At 45.6% G+C, this 22,786-nt stretch overlaps 1 protein-coding gene across 1 annotated transcript in view; it reads left to right on the forward strand.

Annotated features, from left to right (window-relative positions):
• Nucleotides 1-20,468, forward strand: part of HMG20A (high mobility group 20A) — a 68,337-nt gene extending 47,869 nt beyond the window's left edge. Inside the window, exons 7-10 of the mRNA XM_063142206.1 lie at nucleotides 13,057-13,132; nucleotides 15,059-15,274; nucleotides 15,801-15,944; nucleotides 19,775-20,468. Of these exons, the coding sequence (XP_062998276.1) occupies nucleotides 13,057-13,132; nucleotides 15,059-15,274; nucleotides 15,801-15,937 (429 nt within the window). The 3' untranslated portion in view covers nucleotides 15,938-15,944; nucleotides 19,775-20,468. The remainder of the gene's footprint in view (nucleotides 1-13,056; nucleotides 13,133-15,058; nucleotides 15,275-15,800; nucleotides 15,945-19,774) is intronic.
• The last annotated feature ends 2,318 nt before the right edge of the window (nucleotides 20,469-22,786 follow it).

Raw genomic sequence — 22,786 nt, forward strand, 5'->3', positions numbered from 1 at the left:
GTAGGGTGGTGAATCCACTCCAGGCTTCAGTCCGCACCGCACCTTGGATGGCTCCTTCAGAATTCTGACTGGTGCTGACTGAACCCCATTGACATCGGAGGCACCAGCCTCCACTGCCTACCGCCCCCACTTCTACTGCCTATTGGATTGTGTCAGCCTTGCATCCAAGATGAAAAGACGGGGGTCCTTGCTGAAAGCACGTATGTGATTTCTTTAGGCATGTTTAAAGGGCTGGTTGCCATGTACATTGCTTACACATCGATTAAAAAAAGTATCTTATTTTTTGGAGAAACATCTGTATTTGGGAGTGACGTAGGAAACAGCTTTGACGTCCTGGTGATTTAGCTAGATTCGGGGTGGGTTGTTTTCTTCTTCTTCTTCTCCCCCTCAAATATGTCTCTTTGTGACTGAGCATTTCTAACTACCTTGAGGAACTTGAGTTTTTCTTTATTAGAAGACGCAGCAGCTGTCTCAGAGTTTTCTGCAGAAAACACAGGAAGAGTTTTCTGAAATTCCACAGAGTTGTTGTCTGTCTTGGCTGCCTGCCAAGCTGCTCTGTGTTCACCTTCGCCAAGCCCCCTTTCATGAGGCACACACCAATATGAAGTACTGAGCTTTAAGTGCTAGAATTCCCTCGCAGGCTCTTAACCACTTAGCTTTCTTGCTTGGCCTCAAATCATGTTTGACACTTCATTTTAAAGCTTCAGGTGTTCAAATACAAAAGTCCACAGTGTTGGCAAAGATAGAAGAGAGGCGTTCTGTGCTTGGTATTCTTTTATGGGATGGGTTTCTTGGTGCATACTGGCATTTTTAACTATCTGAAAATCTTCCTCCTTGCCTAATGGTTTCAATATTATGTTGCTGTTTTAATTACAACTGCCACAGCTTGGCAAACAAGGAAGGGCTTCGTCTTTTTGTAAATACGCATTCATACTTTGAAAGCCAGGGTTCCCCCTTATTGTTTTGGATCTTGAGAACTGAAAGGAATAGTATTTTAGAATACTAATCTCTACCAGTTCTTTTTCGTGATCTCTGTGCAGTCATACTATGGGCTCTGCGCTGGCGCTGAGCTTTGCCTCGGAAATACTTCTCTTAGCTGAGAAATGTTAATTTTGGCGGGAACCCTCCCCCACTATCCACTGCGCATGACTGCGCGTGTTCCCGCCTTCCCCTCAGTTCCTTTGCGACCGCCTTAGCTGTTGCCTCGCAGGAATGCTTCTCCTCCTCATCCTAAAAGTTTGAGTAGCTGAGTTACCTATCTATATCTATATCTATATCTATATCCATTCTTTCTTCTCCATTCTTCTCTGTTCTTCTTTATCTTTCTCCCTAGGGGGAAAAAAAATGTTGTTTAAAATTTCCTTTCTCTCTTACTATATCTTATATGGCCCTTAAGGCACCCTTTCAAAAGGGCGTCCGCTGTGGCAACAAACTACCTGCAGCGGACGGACACTCACTCTGCTTACTATGCCTTGGTGAATCACACGTAGTCGAAACGTGCCATTTCTGCCAAGCCTTTTCAAACAAACGAGAAGACACAGAGCAGATAGACTTAAAGCTGAACTCTGGAAACAAAAACTCCAAAAAGTCGATAAGCCCCAAACAATGGCTACTTCGACCACGCCCTTACAAGATTCGATATCGACTGAACCTTCGACATCAGCGTCACGCACCGAACCCTCGACATCGAAGCGTTCTCTTACCGTATCAACAGCAAAAAAGCTAGCAAAGAAAGCTAAAACCGCTAAGTCTCCTTCTACCATGCACGACAAGCCGAAGAAAAAGAGACCCAAAACCGCAAAACCGGGCATGCCTCCGCCACGCCCAGCGGTTATAACAGAGAGTTCCAACCTGGCAGAATTCCCGGCTGCTGAACTACTCTCGACGATTTCAGAAGGGGAAATTCGAGAACCACCGACTCCTACACAACTATCGAATATACCTCTCACTCAAAGAGACCCGCCTAGCTCTGACAACACAAGGCATGGTCGATCCCCTCCTCCACATCGACCTACATCCAGACCCGCATCTAGGGCAAGATCGAGGGAGCACAGCGAAACTCACTCCCGAGTCGAGCGCTACGAAAGAGTTAGACGCTTCTCTAGATCACAGTCTTGACATCGATCACCGTCAGTCTATAGCGACCGATACGCTAATAGACATCGACACTATTATCATAGCAGATCCAGATCACCATACCACGATCACGATCGCTACTCTGAATATTCATATCCTCCAAGGCACTATGAATACTATTATGATAGGAGACCATCTCACCGTGAGGATCGGAACACACAACGTCCTCCACAATCTCAAGCACAAAACCTTGCAACAACATCGTCTAATACAGACACACGTCTAATACCTGCTCAAACAACACGCGACGAACCACGCACAACTTCACCAAGATCTCCAATTCTCGTTGAAGACTATGAGTCTGATTCTTCATCGACATCAGCAGAACAACCGTCTTTGCCCTCACCCGATGACAATCTCGGCCCCAAAGAAAGGGGATCACCTTCTGAAGAGATGGGCTCCTTCGCAGAGCAAATACTCCGCATGGCTCATGCCCTCGGCATCGATGCACAACAACAACAAGAGCAGATTACAGACCCCATCTTCGAACCAATATTCACTGAAGCATCGGCTCCGGTAGAAATTCCGTTTGCACCTACTCTACTTCAGGCTGTTAAACAAACATGGACCTCTCCTTCCTTAATGACACCGATAATAGTCGAATCGTCCCATTCAAGATCTCAGAAACTCCACTCTTCCCCTGTGGACAAAGAGGGTCAAAGATTAGACTTCCTTGGCCGAAGAGCATACTCTGCATCAGCTCTAGGCTTACGTGTCACAAACTATCAAGCCCTTATGTCCCGATATCAGTTATTTCTTTGGGACAAAGTCAGCTCACTATGTGATTATCTGCCCGAAGACCAGAGAGAACTAGCCCGTGTCTTCCAATCAGAAGCCTCACGCCTATCAAAACTTCAAATCAATACCACTCGACATCAGACGGACTGCTATGCCAAGCTGATGATGGGCTCCGTAGCCCTTAGACGCCATGCCTGGCTTAGGTCAGCAGGAATGGCACCAGAGGCACGCTCAAGAATAGAAGAACTACCATTCGATGGCGATGGACTATTCAATGCCTCCACAGATGAAAAAATGGACACAGTCCAAAAATCCAGAAACAATGCAAAGAAGATGGGATTGGGCCAACAAACCCAACTCCAACCCCAAAGAGGGCGTAAATGGTTCCGTCAATACCAAACCTACCCCCAAAAATCAACGGATAAAACACCAAGATTCCAACCCACGCAATCCTTTCAGCGAAAACCCTATGCTCCAACCAACCGTTTCCGACCTCAACAGAAACTGGACAACTTACACAAACGTCACCTTTGACTCGAGTTTCCAAAACAACCAATACCTTGCATTCAGCGATCGTCTATCCAAATTTTACCACGCCTGGGAAACCATCACCACAGACACCTGGGTACTCCAAATTATCCTCCGAGGATACAAAATCGAATTCGAGACCCTCCCTCCTCTCGGTACCGTGAAGATCACGACACCCTCCACCACACTTACCCACGAAAATACCATCCTCCTCTCAAAAGGAGCTATAGAATGTATTCCACCCGAATTCAGTCACAGAGGGTTTTTCTCCAGATACTTCACCGTGCCGAAAAAAGACGGGGGTCTCCAACCGATCTTAGACCTCAGAGACCTCAACAACTTTATTCGCCCCCAAAAGTTCAAAATGACGCTACACAATATCTTACAACTTCTAAGAAAGAATGCATGGTTTACGGTTGTAGACTTAAAAGACGCTTATTTTCATATTTCCATCGCTGAGACACACCGACACTACCTCCGCTTCGCCATCGGAGAGGAAATTTATCAATTCTGCGTACTCCCATTCGGACTCAGCACAGCTCCACGCGTATTCACCAAGTGCATGGCTGTAGTCTGTGCCCACCTCCGCCTATCCAACGTCGAGGTATACCCATACCTAGACGATTGGTTGCTGACAGCGGACTCAAACTCTGTGCGACAACATCTCCCTGACGCTTCAAACCCTAGACACTCTCGGACTATACATAAACCCCGAGAAATCAATCTTACAACCGACTCAGTCCATAAAGTTCATAGGGGCAAGATTAGAATCAGTCAAGGGAAGAGCATACTTACCTTGAGATCGAGCTCACCATCTCATCCACAAAACAAAAACTCTCATCATGAAACCACGCATATCGGCCCACAAAATTCAACGCCTCCTAGGATACATAGCATCAACTACCACAGTCGTGCAATGGGCCAGATTCCATATGCGCCCTCTACAGCTTTGGTTCCTTCAGCACTACGACAAAGACCGCGACTCAAAAAGACACTTCCTCAACATCCCACCCATTGTTATCGACAGCCTTCGATGGTGGACAAAGCCACATCACCTCTTAGGAGGAGTCCCCTTCCAACAACCAGCCCCATCCAGAATACTTACCACCGATGCATCCACAACAGGTTGGGGAGCCCATTGCGGGACACTACAAATCCAAGGCCACTGGACAACCAAAAAGTCTGCCAACCACATCAACTTCCTAGAACTAGAGGCAGTCAGAAAAGCCCTCAAAGCATTCGAGCCATACATCAAAAATCATCATGTGCAGATACTCACCGACAACACCACGGTGTTATGGCACATAAACAAGCAAGGAGGCACAAGATCCCCGAAATTAGTCGACCTCACTCTCCAAATCCTCAAATGGTCTATCCCCAGAAGGATATAATTGTCCTCTCTTCACATAGCCGGGAACGACAACACCCTCGCAGACTTTCTCAGGTGCACATTAATTCTCCATCACGAATGGCAATTATTGAAAGCGGTACTCCACCAAATCTTTCAAACCTGGGGTCAACCAACAGTGGACCTATTCGCCACAGCAGAGAACTCCATATGCAAGGAGTTCTGCTCCAGAGGAGGGATAGGTTTCGGATCCATGGGGGACGCATTCATACACAACTGGACGAACGCCCTTTTCTACATATTCCCACCTTTCCCGCTGCTAAACAAAGTAATTATGAAAATAATACAAGACAAAACAAACTGCATTCTAATTGCACCATGGTGGCCCAGACAGGCATGGTTCTCACCACTAACACGCCTCACCAATGGCCACATCTATCGATTACCTCTGACCCCATCCCTCCTGTCATGCAACCACGGGCAAATCCTCCACCCCGATCTACACAGACTCAAACTGACGGCATGGAGGATCGAACACGATTACACCTAGACAACGACACATCACCTAAGTCTCCACGTCTACCACCAGAAGTTCAACACGTCCTAACAGCATGCATAAAACAATCCACCAGGACATCTTATGCCAAAAAATGGACACGCTTCTGTACTTTCGCAACGGCAAACTCCTTCCAATCTGACCAATGCTCCATCGCCAATATATTAACCTTCTTACACCACCTATATGAGAAAGGACTAAAATATTCTTCTATTCGTGTCTATCTAGCCGCTATATCGGCACACCGAGGAGAAATTAAACATAGAACCATCTTCTCCACTCCGATAATAAAGAAGTTCTTACGGGGCCTCAAAAATCTAATACCCCCAGTAAGATTCTGGTTCCTGACTTGGAGCTGAGCAGAAGCAGGGAAAAGCAGCTGGCCCAGCTCAAGTAGGAGCTAGAAAAGTAAGCCAGATTCCCAGGGAGTGAGCGAACAGGGAGCGAGCTAACAGGAAGAGCAAACAGGAGTTTGACAGGGGGAGTTCGGCAGGGGAGGCCAAGGGGGAGGCCTCTAAAAAAATAAAATAAAAATAAATAAATAAATAAATAAATTAAAAAAAAGAGGTGGGGGAAAAAAAGAAAAGCATAAAGAGAAAAACCCCCACAAAACCATCACCAAACAAAAGCAAAAAAACCCCCAAAAGATTACTTTCCCTTAAGACATCCTCATATAGTTGTGTACCTTCAGAGAGGACACAACAAAGCAAAGGCAATTCTGCTATAATCAAAAAGGAAAAAAAAACAAAGCAGAAATCGACAATATGGATGGAAAGGAGTCCCTAGAGGTAGTGACCTGCAAAGGGTGTGCAATGTTCGTGTTTCTGCCTGAGCTCAACATGGCGTATACCTGCAACAAGTGCAAGCTGGTGGCACTTTTGGAAGAAAAAGTGAGAGGACTTGAGCAGCGAGTGTCCACCCTCCAAGGAATAAGAGAAGTCGAGGAGTTCTTAGACCGAACGGTGGAACTGCAACAACAACAAGAAGCACATGAGATTGAAGAACAACAGCCAGCTGAAGCAGAAGTGGAGTATGCTGAGGGGAGGAAAGCCAATGAAGAGGAAACTCCCTGGAAAAGAGTGACAGTTAGGAGAGGAGGAATTAGAGGGCGTTCTGCACCGGTGGAGCCATTGCAGTTAAGCAACCGCTTTCAGCTTCTGGAGAATGAGACTGAAGGACAGTTTGCAGAGGAAGAAGTACAGGAGGCACCATGCAACAGTGACCAAGAGACAGAAGGTAGGTCAACCAAGAAGAAGAGAAGAGTAGTCGTTGTGGGAAACTCCCTGCTGCGTGGGATTGAAACCCAAGTATGTCGTGAAGACCCATGGACTCGCCAGGTGTGCTGTCTCCCTGGAGCACAGATTAGAGATGTGACTGAAGGTTTACCGAAGCTCATAAAACCCACGGACACATACCCCTTTCTTCTCATCCATGTGGGAACAAATGATGTCGCCAAGCAGAGCTACGAAGAAATCATTTCAGACTTTGAAGTTCTGGGAAGGAAACTGAAGAACTTTGGGGCCCAGGTAGTTTTCTCATCCATCCTCCCGGTTCTTGGAAGAGGATTAGAAAGGGAAAGAAAAATACTCCTGATGAACGACTGGCTTCGAAGGTGGTGCCGTCGTGAGAGTTTTGGATTCTGGAACCGCGAGCTACGCTACTTGGAAAACGGACTGCTGGCAAGGGATGGGTTGCACCTCACAAGGGCTGGAAAGAATGAGTTCGGCCACAGCATGAAGAACTTCATCAGGAGGGCTTTAAACTGAATCTTGCGGGGGTGGGAGACGTAAATTTTGAGGCAACAATGGATGAAGGCCAATGCACCACAGTACAGAGAACAGCTCCAACAGAGTCCCAAAATAGTGTCTGCAACAAGGTAGGAACAAAGCCAGACTATAAAACACATGGTCTTCAATGTCTATATACTAATGCCCAGAGCATGGGAAACAAACAGAATGAACTTGAACTCTTATTACATGAAGGCAAATACGACTTGATAGGAATAACTGAAACTTGGTGGGATGACTCCCATGACTGGAATATAGCAATTGAAGGATATAACTTGTTCAAAAAGAACAGAAGAAATAGAAAGGGAGGTGGAGTTGCACTATATGTTAAAAATACCTATCCCTGCACAGAAATACAGGCGGATGAGACTGGGAGCCCCGTCGAGAGCGTCTGGATTAAAATAAATGGGGCTAGGAATAAAAAAAATATGATAATCGGAGTCTACTACCGACCACCCAATCAAGGAGAAGACGAGGACGAAACTTTTGAGAAACAAATTGCCAGTGTTTCAAGGAAGTGTGATGTAGTAGTGATGGGGGACTTCAATTACCCTGATATCTGTTGGGAGACCATTACTGCCAAAAGCGGCCCTTCCAAGAAATTCCTGACATGTATGGGTGATAACTTTCTCCTACAGAAAGTGGTGGAAGGAACTAGAGGATCGGCAATCCTTGACTTGTTATTGACCAATAGGGATGACTTAGTGGATAAAGTGGCAGTTACGGGAACTCTGGGGGAAAGTGACCACGTCATACTTGAATTCTTGATTATGAAGGAGACAAAAGTCGAGCGTAGCCATACACGTACTCTGGATTTTAGGAAAGCTGATTTTAATAAACTCAGAACTATAATAAGTAAGGTCCTGTGGCAAGGGAGCCTAAAAAGAAAAGGAGTGCAGGATGGGTGGGAGTATCTAAAAAATGAAATTTTAAAGGCACAGTTACAAACAATTCCAACAAGGAGAAAAGATAGAAGACAACAGAGGAAACCAATGTGGCTCCACAAAAAGCTTATTGATGAACTGAAAACAAAAAGGGATACATATAGGAAGTGGAAGGAAGGCCAGGCTACAAAAGAAGAGTACAGACAAGTGGCGCAGAAGTGCCGAAATGGCGTCAGGAAGGCTAAAGCTGTGAATGAGCTGAGATTAGCGAGGGATGCTAAAAGCAATAAAAAGGCTTTCTTCAGATACGTGATTAGTAAAAGACAGAGGAAAGAAATGGTGGTTCAACTGCTTAATGAGGATGGCAAATTGATAACAGACGACAAAGAAAAGGCTGAAGTGCTCAATTCCTACTTTGCCTCGGTCTTCTCCCAAAAGCGGGTCTATGACCCCCCTGGAAAAAGTGAAGCAGAAGTTGAGGGGGCAGGATTGCAGTTTGAGATTGAAGAAGAAATGGTCAAAGAACACCTAATTTCCTTGAATGAGTTCAAATCCCCAGGGCCCGATGAACTGCATCCAAGAGTAATGAAGGAGCTATCAGAAGAACTCTCAGAACCTTTGTCTATTATCTTTGCAAAATCATGGAAGACGGGTGAGGTGCCGAACGACTGGAGGAGGGCTAACGTTGTCCCTATCTTCAAAAAGGGCAAAAAAGAGGAACCTGGGAACTACAGACCGGTCAGTCTGACATTCATCCCTGGGAAAATTCTGGAGCAGATTATAAAGAAGTCAATCTGTAAACACCTTGAAATCAATGCAGTGATTACTAGAAGCCAACATGGATTTGTCAGGAACAAATCCTGTCAGACTAATTTGATCTCATTTTTTGATAGGATAACCTCCCTTGTGGACTGTGGGAATGTTGTGGATGTCATATATCTTGACTTCAGCAAAGCTTTTGACAAAGTACCACATGACATTCTGATTAACAAACTAGCTAAAAGTGGGCTAGATGGAACAACTATTCGGTGGATTCACAGTTGGCTACAGAATCGGACTCAAAGAGTACTTTTCAATGGAACCTTCTCAAACTGGGGAGAGGCAACGAGTGGGGTGCCGCAGGGCTCAGTCCTGGGCCCAGTGCTCTTCAACATTTTTATTAATGATTTGGACGAGGAGGTGCAGGGAACGCTGATCAAATTTGCAGATGACACCAAATTGGGTGGGATAGCTAATACCCTGGAAGACAGAAACAAACTTCAAAGTGATCTTGATAGGCTGGAGTGCTGGGCTGAAAACAACAGAATGGAATTTAATAGGGATAAATGCCAAGTTCTACATTTAGGGAATAGAAACCAAATGCACAGTTACAAGATGGGGGACACTTGGCTCAGCAATACTACAAACGAGAAAGATCTTGGAATTGTTGTAGATCACAAGCTGAATATGGCCAACAGTGCGATATGGCTGCAAGAAAGGCCAATGCTATTTTGGGCTGCATTAATAGAAGTATAGCTTCCAAATCACGTGAGGTCCTGGTTCCTCTCTATTCGGCCCTGGTTAGGCCTCATCTAGAGTATTGCGTCCAGTTCTGGGCTCCACAATTCAAGAAGGACGCAGACAAGCTGGAGCGTGTTCAGAAGAGGGCAACCAGGATGATCAGAGGTCTAGAAACAAAGCCCTATGAAGAGAGACGGAAAGAACTGGGCATGTTTAGCCTGGAGAAGAGAAGATTGAGGGGAGACATGATAGCACTCTTCAAATACTTAAAAGGTTGTCACACAGAGGAGGGCCAGGATCTCTTCTCGATCCTCCCAGAGTGCAGGACACGGAATAACGGGCTCAAGTTAAAGGAAGCCAGATTCCAGCTGGACATCAGGAAAAACTTCCTGACTGTTAGAGCAGTGCGACGGTGGAATCAGCTACCTAGGGAGGTTGTGGGCTCTCCCACACTAGAGGCATTCAAGAGGCAGCTGGACAACCATCTGTCAGGGATGCTTTAGGGTGGATTCCTGCATTGAGCAGGGGGTTGGACTCGATGGCCTTGTAGGCCCCTTCCAACTCTGCTATTCTATGATTCTATGATTCTGTGAAGACCTATTGCCCCCAACTGGAGTCTATCAGTGATTTTAAACGCACTAACAACAAAACCATTTGAACCTCTTGCTACCATCCCTATGCACCTTCTTTCTTGGAAGGTAGCATTCTTAGTAGCAATAACATCGGGGAGAAGAGCAAGCGAACTATCAGCACTCCGCATCGACCCCCCGTTCACTATCTTTCACAAGGATAAAGTTGTCTTAAGACCAGACATTGCCTTCTCACCTAAGATAGTGTCAGATTTTCATATCAACCAACATATCGTCCTTCCAACATTCTTCCCTTCTCCATCGACGGACCTAGAAAAGACATTGCATTGTCTAGATGTGAGGAGAGCATTAGCGTTCTACAAAGACAGAACAAAGACATTCCGCAAATCCCAAAATCTCTTCATTTGCTGTGGGGGCAAACAAAAAGGACACACACTCTCCACTCAAAGACTCGCCCAGTGGATAGTACATACTATTACGCTAGCCTACCGTCTAGCTAAACTACACCTTCCTCAAGAAATACGGGCACATTCGACCAGAAGTTTAGCCACTTCCACTGCCTTTGCAAAAGGGATTTCGTTAGAGGATATCTGCAAAGCAGCGACATGGTCACGTCTTCTAACTTTCGTGAAACACTACAGCATCGACACCCGCTCTCGGAGAGACTCTTCATTCGGCAGAGCAGTGTTATCAGCTGTACTCCAGTGACACCGACCCGCCACCGGTGAGTGTTAGCTTGGTAATCGCCCATAGTGTGATGCACAGAGACCACAAAAAAGAAATGCAGGTTGCTTACTGGTAACTGTAGTTCTTTGAGTGGTCATCTGTGCAGTCACACAACCCTTCCACCATCCCCACTTCGGTGTCATACACTGAAGGATTATTCTCTCGGTACCAAGGTCGTTAGTCGGTCTCAAAGGAACTGAGGGGAAGGTGGGAACAAGCGCAGTCATGCGCAGTGGATGGTGGGGGTGGGTTCCCGCCCAAATTAACGTTTCTCAGCTAAGAGAAGTATTTCCGAGGCAAAGCTCAGCGCCAGCGCAGAGCCCATAGTGTGACTGCACAGATGACCACTCAAAGAGCTACAGTTACAGGTAAGCAACCTGCATTCTTCCATAGAGTGGATCTTCAAAAATTTGAGGAACAGAAGATACTTTTCTTTACAAGCCTCATTTCTCTATATCTGTTGTCCCTCCAACAACCCTCTCCATAGCTGCATTTACACATGTACTTCCCATTCAGTACTTCTCACTCTGGATTGCTCTCTGTCATGTATTGCAAACCCACTTTCTTCCATAGAAATAATTTCCATACAGTGACTGTGCCCCACTGACTCCTGTAGGGAACTGTCCAGAATTGGGCAAACAATGCAAAGGAGGCACCCCTTTGCCCCCAGACCCCATTGTCTGCAGAGCCAGAAGTGGGGGGGGCAGCAAGGGAGCAAATGTGCATCACCCCAGACGGCTTTTCTGGTGTCGGACCTTCCCTCTTTCTATAAAGGGCAGAGAGATTGCTGCTCTGTTGCTGTTCCCAAACTGGCTTTGCTCTCCTCCCTTCTCCTTTTTCGTTCCCTTTTTGTCAGGTTTCTGGAGGAAAGAGGGAGTCGCATCAGTTGCCTAGCAGGCCCACAAGCCATCTATCTGCCCAGGTGTGGCCCTGAGGCTTACTTTTGGGGGGAGGGACAAGACCAGACCAGATATCCAAATAAGCATTCATTTGACGGTGGCATGTATATGTCACTTATTCAAAAGCTGAAAGCATTATAGAGTCCTATATTGCATTATAAGTTGTGAGCATTTATCCTTTCACTATTGTAATATCAGTCTTTTAGCTGTCAGGAGGGTGCGGAGAATCCATTTATGCTGACTGTTCTTTAATTTCCATGAAGCAGGTAAATAAAGGAGCATATACATCAGTGAATATTAAAGACAGTTCAAGTACAAAATATCTATATAATAACCACCTTCCAAAAAGAAGCAACTACTGGACATCACCAAAACATTTAAAAGAAGCAATAGTTGTATTGCACTACCAGCAATTAGCTGAATTAGACAATCCCTTATTAAAGAGACATTGCAGTAGTATCCAATAGACACAAAAGAAAAGTTTTTGCTGAAAAAGACACAGCCTAAGATCCATAGATGCAACAAATATAGACACTGAACCAGCGATCCACTGATGAGTCAAAATGGGACAATCATATTCCCTATTCCATTCTGGCCTAAAACCCCGTACATCGTATGTATTCAGCAGCAGCTTTAAAGAGGAGAAACGCATGTTGAGAGACCAGAACTCCACAATGTTACAGCTGTTTTGGCCCTTGTGCTCCCATTTTGTTCTTGCATGCCAATGATGAATAAACATGGCGGCTGCAATCCATAACTGAAGACAAGAGCTGTCCTTCAAAGAGGGACCTCTGGCAAAGTTGACGGCCACCCTCATCTTCCTGGCTAGAATTCTTCATATCCCTCCATCCACCCCACCCCGTCCCTTCATCTAGACTGCGCTGCTGAGACAATAAAGCCTCATTAGAATTAGACTTTGTCAAGAGCTGCCAAACAGCAGCTCTTGAGAAATCCCGTTCTCCTGCCAGCAGTATGTTGGTTGTGATTTAGGGGCATGCCATCAAGCTGAGTGTGTGTGTTAAGGTGACCTAAGCAAAGCTGGATGCCTCTTGTCCTGAGGTCACTTCCATCAAGTGAAAAGAAAAAGGTGGACTTTATGAAGGCATAGTTCTTACTCTTTAACTATCAAGAATGACAACCACACCCTCATAAATTCTGTATCACATTTATGCCTTTTGTTATCCAAAATGGGAAAATATCTCAGTGCTGCTTCCCTTGGTGGTGAGAGGTGTGTTCTCTCTCTCTCTCTCTTTCTCTCTCTCGTGCAATCCTAAGCATGTTTAAGTAGAAGTAAGCCCATTTAACTAACTTACTCTTTTTCACGCTGAAAATGATCAAGGTGTAACATTCTCATCTGTATGCAGAAGGAAACGGATACGAAGGAGAGGTCCATTTTTGATATTCCAATCTTCACGGAGGAGTTCCTGAACCACAGTAAAGGTGAGCAAAATACAAGGAACAGGGATCTCAGCAACAACAGCAGCAACACTCACACTCTGCTCCCTGACGGAGTTGAGTAAAAGGTATTCTACACGTAGATCTTGTTAACATTTTGCTATGTGACACTGCAAGCCTATACGTGTCTACTCAGAAGTAAATCCCATTGAGTTAAATGGGGCTAGCCCCAGGTAAGCGGGTATGGAATTTATTTATTTATTTATTTATTACATTTTTATACCGCCCAATAGCCGGAACTCTCTGGGCGGTTCACAAAAATTAAAACCATAATAAAACAACCAACATGTTAAAAGCACAAATACAAAATACAGTATAAAAAGCACAACCAGGATAAAACCACGCAGCAAAACTGATATAAGATTAAAATACAGAGTTAGAACAGTAAAATTTGAATGTAAGTTAAAATTAAGTGTTAAAATACTGAGAGAATAAAAAGGTCTTCAGCTGGCGATGAAAGGAGTACAGTGTAGGCGCCAGGCGGAGCTCATTCCACAACTGGGGTGCCATAGCGGAGAAAGCCCTCCTCCTAGTAGCCACCTGCCTCACTTCCTTTGGCAGGGGCTCACGGAGAAGGGCCTCTGTAGATGATCTTAAGGTCCGGGCAGGTACATATGGAAGGAGGTGTTTGAACCTCAGTGGCCTTGAAATTCTGTTAGGGCTGAAAGGAGAGTGTAGAAATATTTTAATCAATAACATAAACTTACATGAAGGCTAAAATTGGTTCAGAGAGACACGATTCCCCTTTGTTCCAGTATTACAGGGGTCCAGGACCACTGGCCCAGGGGCAAAATCTGACCCTCTCAGGGTCCTAGTCTGGTTGTCTGGGGTTCCACAGAAGGTCACGCTGCTTCCTCTGACCCCCCACCCCAATTTCCCCCAACTGTTAGGTAGTTTCTCGGCTTTTGTGCCTTTTCCCCCTGTTCTGAAAGGCTCAAATGCCTCTGCTAAGGCTTAGTGACTGGCAGGAAGAGCTTTAGGTATTTTTGGCCCTGCCGCTTTTGCCTTTGTCCCCACTCACTACTAGAATGTAGTGCCTGCAAGCTACTCCGGAATGGAATTTGGCCTTTTGACTGGAAGAGGTTCTGCACCTCTGCAATATCCGGTTCCCCGGCTCCTGTACTGGGCCATAAGAAGAACTATGCTGGATCAGACTAAAGGCCCAGCAAGTCCAGCATTTATTTATTTATTTATTTATTTATTACATTTCTATACCGCCCAATAGCCGGAGCTCTCTGAGCGGTTCACAAAAAAAGCATTGTCTTCCCAGATGTCACCACCGTTGATGATGGGAGTCACTTGCCCTGTAATAGCAACATCTGGGAACAGGATAGGCTGCCCATGGAATTCCTTACTAATTTCATCAGGGTCACACTAACGGAAGTATTAAGCAGGTGATATGGACTTTGGGGTAACACTTGAATTCAGTGACAAAAGTGAGGAATGGTAAAGAGCAGATAGGTCTGGGCTTTTTGTCAAAAGTGGTCTCTATGGCAACATGGTGTGTATGCTTTTGAACAGTTGCTGTGGTTGATTTACTTCGCCATCCAATACATTCCAGGTCTTGGTTTCCCCCCTCCTCCGTTGAGCGCTAATGTAATCCCTGTGCAGTTACTGTTCTTTTATTTCCATGCCTGCATTAGCAGGAAGAAGGATGATCCTACCCCAGGATGCTTGTAACAGCGTGTCTGTCTTGCGAGACCCAGGCCCCTTTGATGTCACTATTAAAGTCCTCTTATATTATCATTTGTTGTTGTTGTACTGTCACTTCATGTCTCATCCCAAATTGCTTTGGATTCGTCAGCGCAGTCCAGCAAAGACCTAAAGCTTCTCCCTAGCTAGCTTTCGGTGGTGGTGGTGGGGCAAACACTGTAAGTGACTCCTATCTTTTATCTTGTGGGCTGTTGACAGCCCGGGAAGCAGAACTGCGTCAGCTTCGCAAGTCTAACATGGAGTTTGAGGAGAGAAACGCCGCCCTGCAGAAGCACGTGGAGAGCATGCGCACGGCGGTGGAGAAGCTGGAGGTGGATGTGATCCAGGAGCGCAGCCGCAACACTGTGCTGCAGCAGCACCTGGAGACCTTGCGGCAGGCCCTCGCCAGCAGCTTTGCCGGAGTCCCGTTGCCAGGTGAAAAGTCCCTCCAGTAGGGAGCGCCTCCTCTTCTCCTTAAGCGTAATGTCCGGTCATTGCCTGCGGTTGGGAGTTTACGGCCCACGGATTATTTGAGTGCCTGCTTGCTACAGGTCTGGTTTGGGAGCTTTTGGATGTACAAAGTGTTGGGACCTGCTGATGAGAGAGAGTTTGGTAGGCGGTGCCGCTCTGCACATCTGTTCTCTGTACTACGGATCTTCTCCCTGTGCCAGCTGAACGGACGTTTCTGTTGCTCCTTGAAGGCAGGCAAACGATACCACACGGCTATACAGTCCTTCCAATTTTATCATTATTGTTTGCCAAGCATCAGACCCATGTGAGCAAACGGCGTTCATTTGGAATGGCTTTCGCTGACAGAGCGCTTTGGGGATCCGAGCTATTACCTCGCTTTGTTTCAATTTACTTCTCTTTTGGTACGAAGCATGTACCATTAGTGCCTGCTCATGCTGCAGTTAACTCAACCTGCTGTTTTCTATTTCCTTTTATATGTTATGTCTTACAGGAAGTGGCGAGACTCCCACAATGGACACTATTGATTCATATATGAATCGGCTGCACAGCATTATCCTGGCAAATCCGCAGGAGAATGATAATCTGATAGCCACAGTCCGGGAAGTTGTAAACCGCCTTGAACGCTAGTGGCTTGGTAAGCGCCTGCCTGAACAGGAGACCTCTTACAATTATGCTGGCTCAGGCTGAATTGAAATGTTGCTGACATCTGAAATTGCTGACCTTCCACTCAGGTTTTGGTTTCCAAGGCTGTATTTTGATGTCGGCATCCTGCATCTTGGTGAAATCAAAGACCAATAGTATGTTTAGTTGTCCGGCACGAATAATACACCCATTCTATATATTTCTGATATTCTGACATCATAACCTTTTCAAGACTATACTTATGTGAACAGGAGCAGTTTAATAGAGTTAATGAATAATAGGAACAACAGATCAAGTCTACCCATAATTTATTTATTTATTTATTATTGGATTTATATTCCACCTTTTTTCTTGCAAGGAATCCAAGGCGGCGTACATAATCCCCCTCCTCACTATGTCTCCTGCTAGTAATGCATACCAACCCCTACTTTTCAAGGAGAACTAAAGTGACTCTACAGTGTTTGGTGGTTTTTTTTTTTTTTTTTAAGAAAGTGAAAGCAGTCGCTTGACATTTTAGATCTGAATTCACAAAGCTCAGTTCCCGAGCCTGTATTCTGAATTGCACAGTATGAAATCAAATGGTGTTTTAATTCAGTGTATTCAGAGCCGAGGTCCATCTGTGCCACAGGAAAGCCAGAAGTCCTCAACCTTTCTGGTCCTGACCTTTGGTGATAATTGCGCAGTGCATTTAATTGTGCGTTCCCCATTAGAGCTCAGCTTAAGTGGGAAGCCCATTTGCCCTTCCAGCAAGCAGCCAGATGGAACAGACGACAGTTCTAAGTCAACTCTGCTCCCTGCAGGATAAAGAAGCAGCACTTCTGCTGCTATTTTATGAAGGGGAACAGCTTGTGGGCACAAGTCTGGGATTTCCCCATAGCTCATCAGCCTTCTCATTTTAACAGCACATTTTCTGTTCGCATGCCTGTAAGCTGGAAAGAGGAGACGTGGGGGATTCACTGGCGGCAGGCAGTTCCATCAGCGACAGTCTGTGACAACTGGTAAAAAGGTCTCCCTTTAGGCAGGTGTTGGAAGGGCACCCCAGGCCCCGAGCCAGATGTTTTCCATTTAACACACCTTGCCAGCAAAACTCTACTTGAAGTTTCAGACTTCAAGTCAGCTAGCTGTACACATGGTCTATAGTTGTGAAAAACCCTGGGAGAATTATCCACATTACTTCAAAATGGAAATGTGTTTTGCTTCTGGAAAAATCGGATTCAAATTTGAACCACTTAAAGCAGCAACAAGAACAAGAATAAGAACCAGCCACCTCCTTTCTCCCCCTTCCTTGCCACTTCTCAGTGAAGAAGGGCATGTTCTTGCTCTCTGAAAACAACATAGGTTGAGGCAATTAATTTTTTTTAAAAAAAACACTAGACAGGGTTTATTATCCAAATATGAACACTCAACTAGTACTGATGTTCCAATTACATTTGATGTAATTTATTACTGTAGACATTTGCTTGGCAAAACATTCATCCAATGAGAGGAGGTTGGGAAGGCAAAAGGTTAAGAACCCTCAGGGTGAGGCTGCCACGGATAGGCAAGAAGTCTGCACAGCTATTAAGGCACTTGCCGGGTCTCAGGTCACGCTAACTGGAAACTATTTCTTTTTGGTAAATGGTTTCTTTTTGGAATTTGGATACAGATTTCAACGTAGGGGTAAGTGAAACCCAGAAGTCCTGGGAGCGAAATAAAGGACCACTTAGTAATTGATAGTGTAGTAGGTCTGTAGTTCACCCATGATTACTGGGGTCACTGGACAAACTCTACCAACTTCTTCAAGTGACTCTCTTCATTTTTTGTCAGGCCTATTGAAAAACACAGTAACTTGTTAATGAGAAGGCTCCTTAGGTAGGAGTTCACACACATCCCTTTCAAGTCATGGCATCATGGTTTCACTCAGCAGGATCCAGTAGCTGAATTTGTGTCATTCCTTATTTGGAGTATATTTAGAGCAGCAATGTTGTCACAAACTGTCACCCTAATGAGTTGATTAATATTAAACACCAGAATATTTTAAATATTAATATTAAACAGAACTGATTTATAATGCCTTTTCAGAATTTTTATGTGCTGCAGGGTTACAAAAATTCATTTGCCCACAGGATCATTAAAATTGGATTCCCCCCGCATTTCTTATTCCAAGTTGAAACATGTATTACGCTTGAAGCTGCTGCTTCTTTTTGCGTGGGCTGAGAATTGTACATCAACCATTTTACCTACATGTTTTTTGTCAAATGATAATTGTGTACTTCATCACTTCTGCATCAGTAGACTCTAAGCTGTTTCAGTCTTAATGTCATGTAACACATTGCACCATTGTATGTAGTACATGTTTTACATCTTAAAAGATTTTTAACAGTATATTGGACTAATTTGGAATGGAAGCCTTCCTTTTAACCCCAGATATAAGAACATAGGAAGAGCCCTGATGCTGGGTCAGACCGAGGGTCCATCTAGTCCAGCGCTCTGTTCACACGGTGGCCAGCAACTGGTGCACACAGGCTTACTGCCTCTGATACTGGTGGCAGCACATAACCATCATAGCCTTCTCCTCCAGGAATTTATCCAACCCCCTTTTAAAGCCATCCAAATTGGTGGCCATCGCTGCATCTTGTGGTAGTGAGTTCCATAGTTTAACTGTGCACTAATTTAACTATAAGGGGATGGTGAGGTGAGGGAAAGGCACTGAAAATGTGACGTAGGACTGATCCCAGCATTTCTAGGGCCAAGCCCCAGCGTGAGCCCGGGGAGGCTGGGAGTGCGCAATCTCACCCCACTGGCTTTGATTGAAAGGGAGGCAAGCAGGAAGGGAAAAGCCCAGCACTCCTCCCTCTTCGCTCACACCCTCGGGTCCTTTTGCTCATCCTCTGTGAGGAGGCTCTCAGGTTTGCAACAAATATCTCCTCACCCACCCCTAGCTAGGATACCAAAATATTATTCCAGTATGAATTGGCTTTGGGGCTTAGAAAATCCCAGTTTCATTTATTTACTATATTTAAAGGCTGCCTTCCAACCATAACAGTTCCCTAGGCAGTTGACCTGAAAAACTAACTAAAAGAATTCAAGTTTTTAAAAAATAAATTCAAAACCAATAAGCAAAAAGCCTAACCAAAAATAACCGCAACAGCAGGACTGTGAAAGCAGCGTCAGAACAAGTGGTAAAAACAACAACAAAGAGCAAGAATAAACTTGCTGAATTGGATCTCTGGAGGTGGAGTGAAAAGGTAAAAGTTGCAAAGAGAGGGGAGAGCGGGCCCTGCAAAACCCCTAGGGCGATAGAACAGGTCTACAACGGGTGTGTGTGTGTGTGTGTGTGTGTGTGTGTGTGTGTGTGTGAAAGCAACCAACCCCGCTGCTTTTGGACGAGGATAGCCTAATTTCCACAACGGATGCCTCCGGGAGTAGAGATTCATTGGCAGATCTTAATCAGGGGAGGAGAAGGTAACACATGCAGAAGAATGTGTTACCTGACATACTCAGGACCAAGACTATTTCGGATGTTTGACGAGTGCCTTCAATTGGATATGGAAACTAACTGGCAGACATTGAAGATGTTTCGGAAGAGGTATTGTATGTTAGCCGCATGTATCTACCAGCGGTTCAGTGGTTGAATTCGGAACTAGTTGATATTTCCAGATTATCTTCCAGGGCGAAGTTTTAGCACTGTTCAGGTTAACCCTCCAAAGATACCTTCACAAAATCCTATGTCATCCTGTCAGAGATAAACTTCTAAACCCCCCCCCTCTCTCTCTCTCTCTCTCTCTCTCTTTCTCATTCTCATATTCTCTCTCTCTCTCCCCCCCCCCATTTTATCTGCAGCCTCTTAGCCTTTTGGGTGTTTCTTCTTAATGAGAGGAATGAGAGCCATCGTGGAAATAAGCTGAGGGGAGGTGAGAAGGCTTTGGAGAAGCGCTCTGGTTCTGGTTTAGTGGACAAACGATTCAACGCATAAGAACCTTCTGCGAGGACCCAGGACAGAGCAGCCCAAGAAATTACGATATCCTTTTTATCAAACTTCCCCAACAAACGTCCTAACATATCCTCTCATTCATCATCGGGCTGTGGGCACACGGTGGACTACATGATGCAACAGTGATGCTTCCTTCTCTGTTAAGTCTAAGTTGTATTTCTCTTCTGCTAATTCAGAGCTCTGGAGTGTTTTGTCGCTTGTGCTCCAAAGAGGAGTCCCCACCCCACCCCTGTATCCTTTGTTGCATGCAAGTGGTGCCCTGCCGACCATAAAGACACCTGTATGCTTCCATCTGTTGAAGCTGGCGATGGATTATCCAGGGAGAAGAGGACAGGACAGCCTTTTCTCTCCCTCAACGTTGGAAACGCAAAACCTTCGTTCTGGACTTCTTTTCTGCCGTTTGCTACTTAGTTTGTTGTACGCCGTAGTCTTATGACTCGAGTCTCTTTTTCTCTTAAGCAACAGGAAATTGGCAGGGTGTGTGTGAGATTCCTTCCCTCCTTTTGGTACTATGTGGCCATCCCTAAGAAATAAACTGTGTAAAGGGGGTTATTTATTTATTTGTTGCTTTATATTTAAACACCGTTCCCTAATTGACGTATAAGATCAAATAGAAATGAAAACAATTAAGACAACAATTAGCCATTAAATCCATATCCTGCGTAAAAGGATTAAGCCACAGCCAGCCTGTGCCGCTCTGTTGTTCTGGATTTTAACAGACCTTTAGCAAAACGAAAGAATGGAAATGAGGACCTAGTGAATGCCGTAGCCATAGCGCAGGCTTGGAGCCAGGAAGGTGCCTGTGGTGTATGAATTGAAGGGGGGTTGCTTTGGTCCATTCCAGGGGTGTGCAAATTGTGGCCTGAATGCACCCCCCCAACCTTAAATGTGCCCCTGCATGGCTGCCCTGAGCCCTCCCACCACACAGCTCCCCTGCCCTGGATTTTACTGAGTTCCCACACAAAGTTACAGCATCTGAGTCAGCCAAAGACAACAAAAAATGGGGCATCGGGAGGGAGAAGAGTGTGCCAATGAAATGCCAGAGCAAAGCATTTGCCAGGGTCACCACTGCCACTATCTACTCGCCCTCCCTGCCTTTCTTTTAACTCTCCCAGGAAAGGCTCTTGGCAACATGACAGAGCAAAGCCAGCACTGTCCTCCCAGGGCTTGGAGTCCTGTTCTCAAACAGACACTCGTGGTGTCTGTAGCCCATGGGGTGCGCATGCGTAGGAGATGAGCGTGCAGAGCTTCCTGCGCAGCCAGCTGTGAAGGTGCGTGTTGCGTGTACATATGTGAGTGCGTGTCTATGTGGCCTCTGACCACATACAGGCACACACACGCAACACCCACTTTCAGAACAGAACAGTTCTATACTGGACATTTCTTCACTGCCAGAGTATTATTATTATTATTATTATTATTATTATTATTATTATTATTATTATTAATTTGTATCCCGCCTTTTGCCCAATGCTGGGCCTCTAGGCGGCCTTACAAAGTTTAAAACACATTGGGGGAGGGGAGAAACAAAACCATAAACGTTTAAAATACACAACAAAATTATAAGACATTAACACAGATGGAGGGCCAGATTATTCTCCAAAGGCCTGCTGGAACAAAAAAGTTTTAGCCTGCTTCTGAAAGCCCATCAAGGAGGGAGCCAGCCTAGCTTCCCCAGGAAGAGAGTTCCAACGCACTGGAGTAGCCACTGAGAAGGCCCTCTCCCATGTTCCCACCAAGCGCGCCTGTGAAGATGGTGGGACTGAAAGAAGGCCTTCTCCAGAAGATCTTAAAGCATGGGCAGGCTCATAAGGGAGAATATGTTTTTTCAAATAACCTGGACCCGAGCCATAGAGTAGGCAGTACTGATAAGATGGGCCAATGGTTAAAGCAAGGGTGGGCAAAGTGTGGCCCTCCAGATGTTTTGGCTACAACTCCCGTTATCCCTCACCGGGGGCTATGCTGGTTAGGGCTGATGGGAATTGTAGGCCCAAACATCTAGCCGGCCTCCTGCTGCCCCACTTTGTACTTGGCACCCTCGCCTGGGAGGGCTGGCGCCCTTCGGTCGCTTTCCCTTCCTGGAACAATGGGGCAGGGAAGCAGCTGCATACCTAGCTGTGCAAGGGACCGCTCCGCGGCGTCCACTCCGCCCCAAAGGGCCAGGGCCTGGTTTCCTGCCGAAACCGCGTTATTCGCCTTGCTTACATAAAAGCGGCAGATGGCGAGCGATGTCACCGTCATCGTGAGGAAAAGCAAAAGTCGAGGGACAAAAATATCCCCGTAAGTTCATTCTCTTCCTCTCGCCTTTGCCCCACAGCTGCCGCTGTATTGGTTCTCTGTTAGATAATCATGTGGAAGTCGGAGCTTGCAGACGTTCACAGTCCCTTCCTCTTCCACAGGCCATTTCCCGTCAGAAATTTATGTGGGTTTCCCCAGGAGGTGGTGGTGGTTGGTGGGAGGCATTCCTTCACACTTAATCCCGAGCTGAGCTGTGTGCTCTTGAGTTTGGAATGTGTCCAGGCTCAGCGGGAATATAAAAGCTATTTTTCAGCTCTCCTCAGTGTCCCTTTCCTTTCCACCGTGTGGACATTTTGACTCCCTTTACAATGACTTTGGTTTCAATGCCGTTCTGAGTCGAATTCCTTTGTTTTTGCAAAAGTTTTAGGTTTTTGTGTATGGAAGGGATCTCTCTGTGTGTGACAGAATATCAGCTCTTGGCCTGAGGGTTCCCACCCATGGGTACATTTGGTACTTTAAATCACTAGTTTGATTACTGTAATACACTCTTATATAGTGCTGTCCTCAAAGGCCGCCTGGAAACTTGAAGTGGCCCAGAATACGATGGCCAAGGACAGGGCATA

Source organism: Elgaria multicarinata, chromosome 16, assembly GCF_023053635.1.
Source record: "Elgaria multicarinata webbii isolate HBS135686 ecotype San Diego chromosome 16, rElgMul1.1.pri, whole genome shotgun sequence".
Lineage (NCBI taxonomy): Eukaryota > Metazoa > Chordata > Lepidosauria > Squamata > Anguidae > Elgaria > Elgaria multicarinata.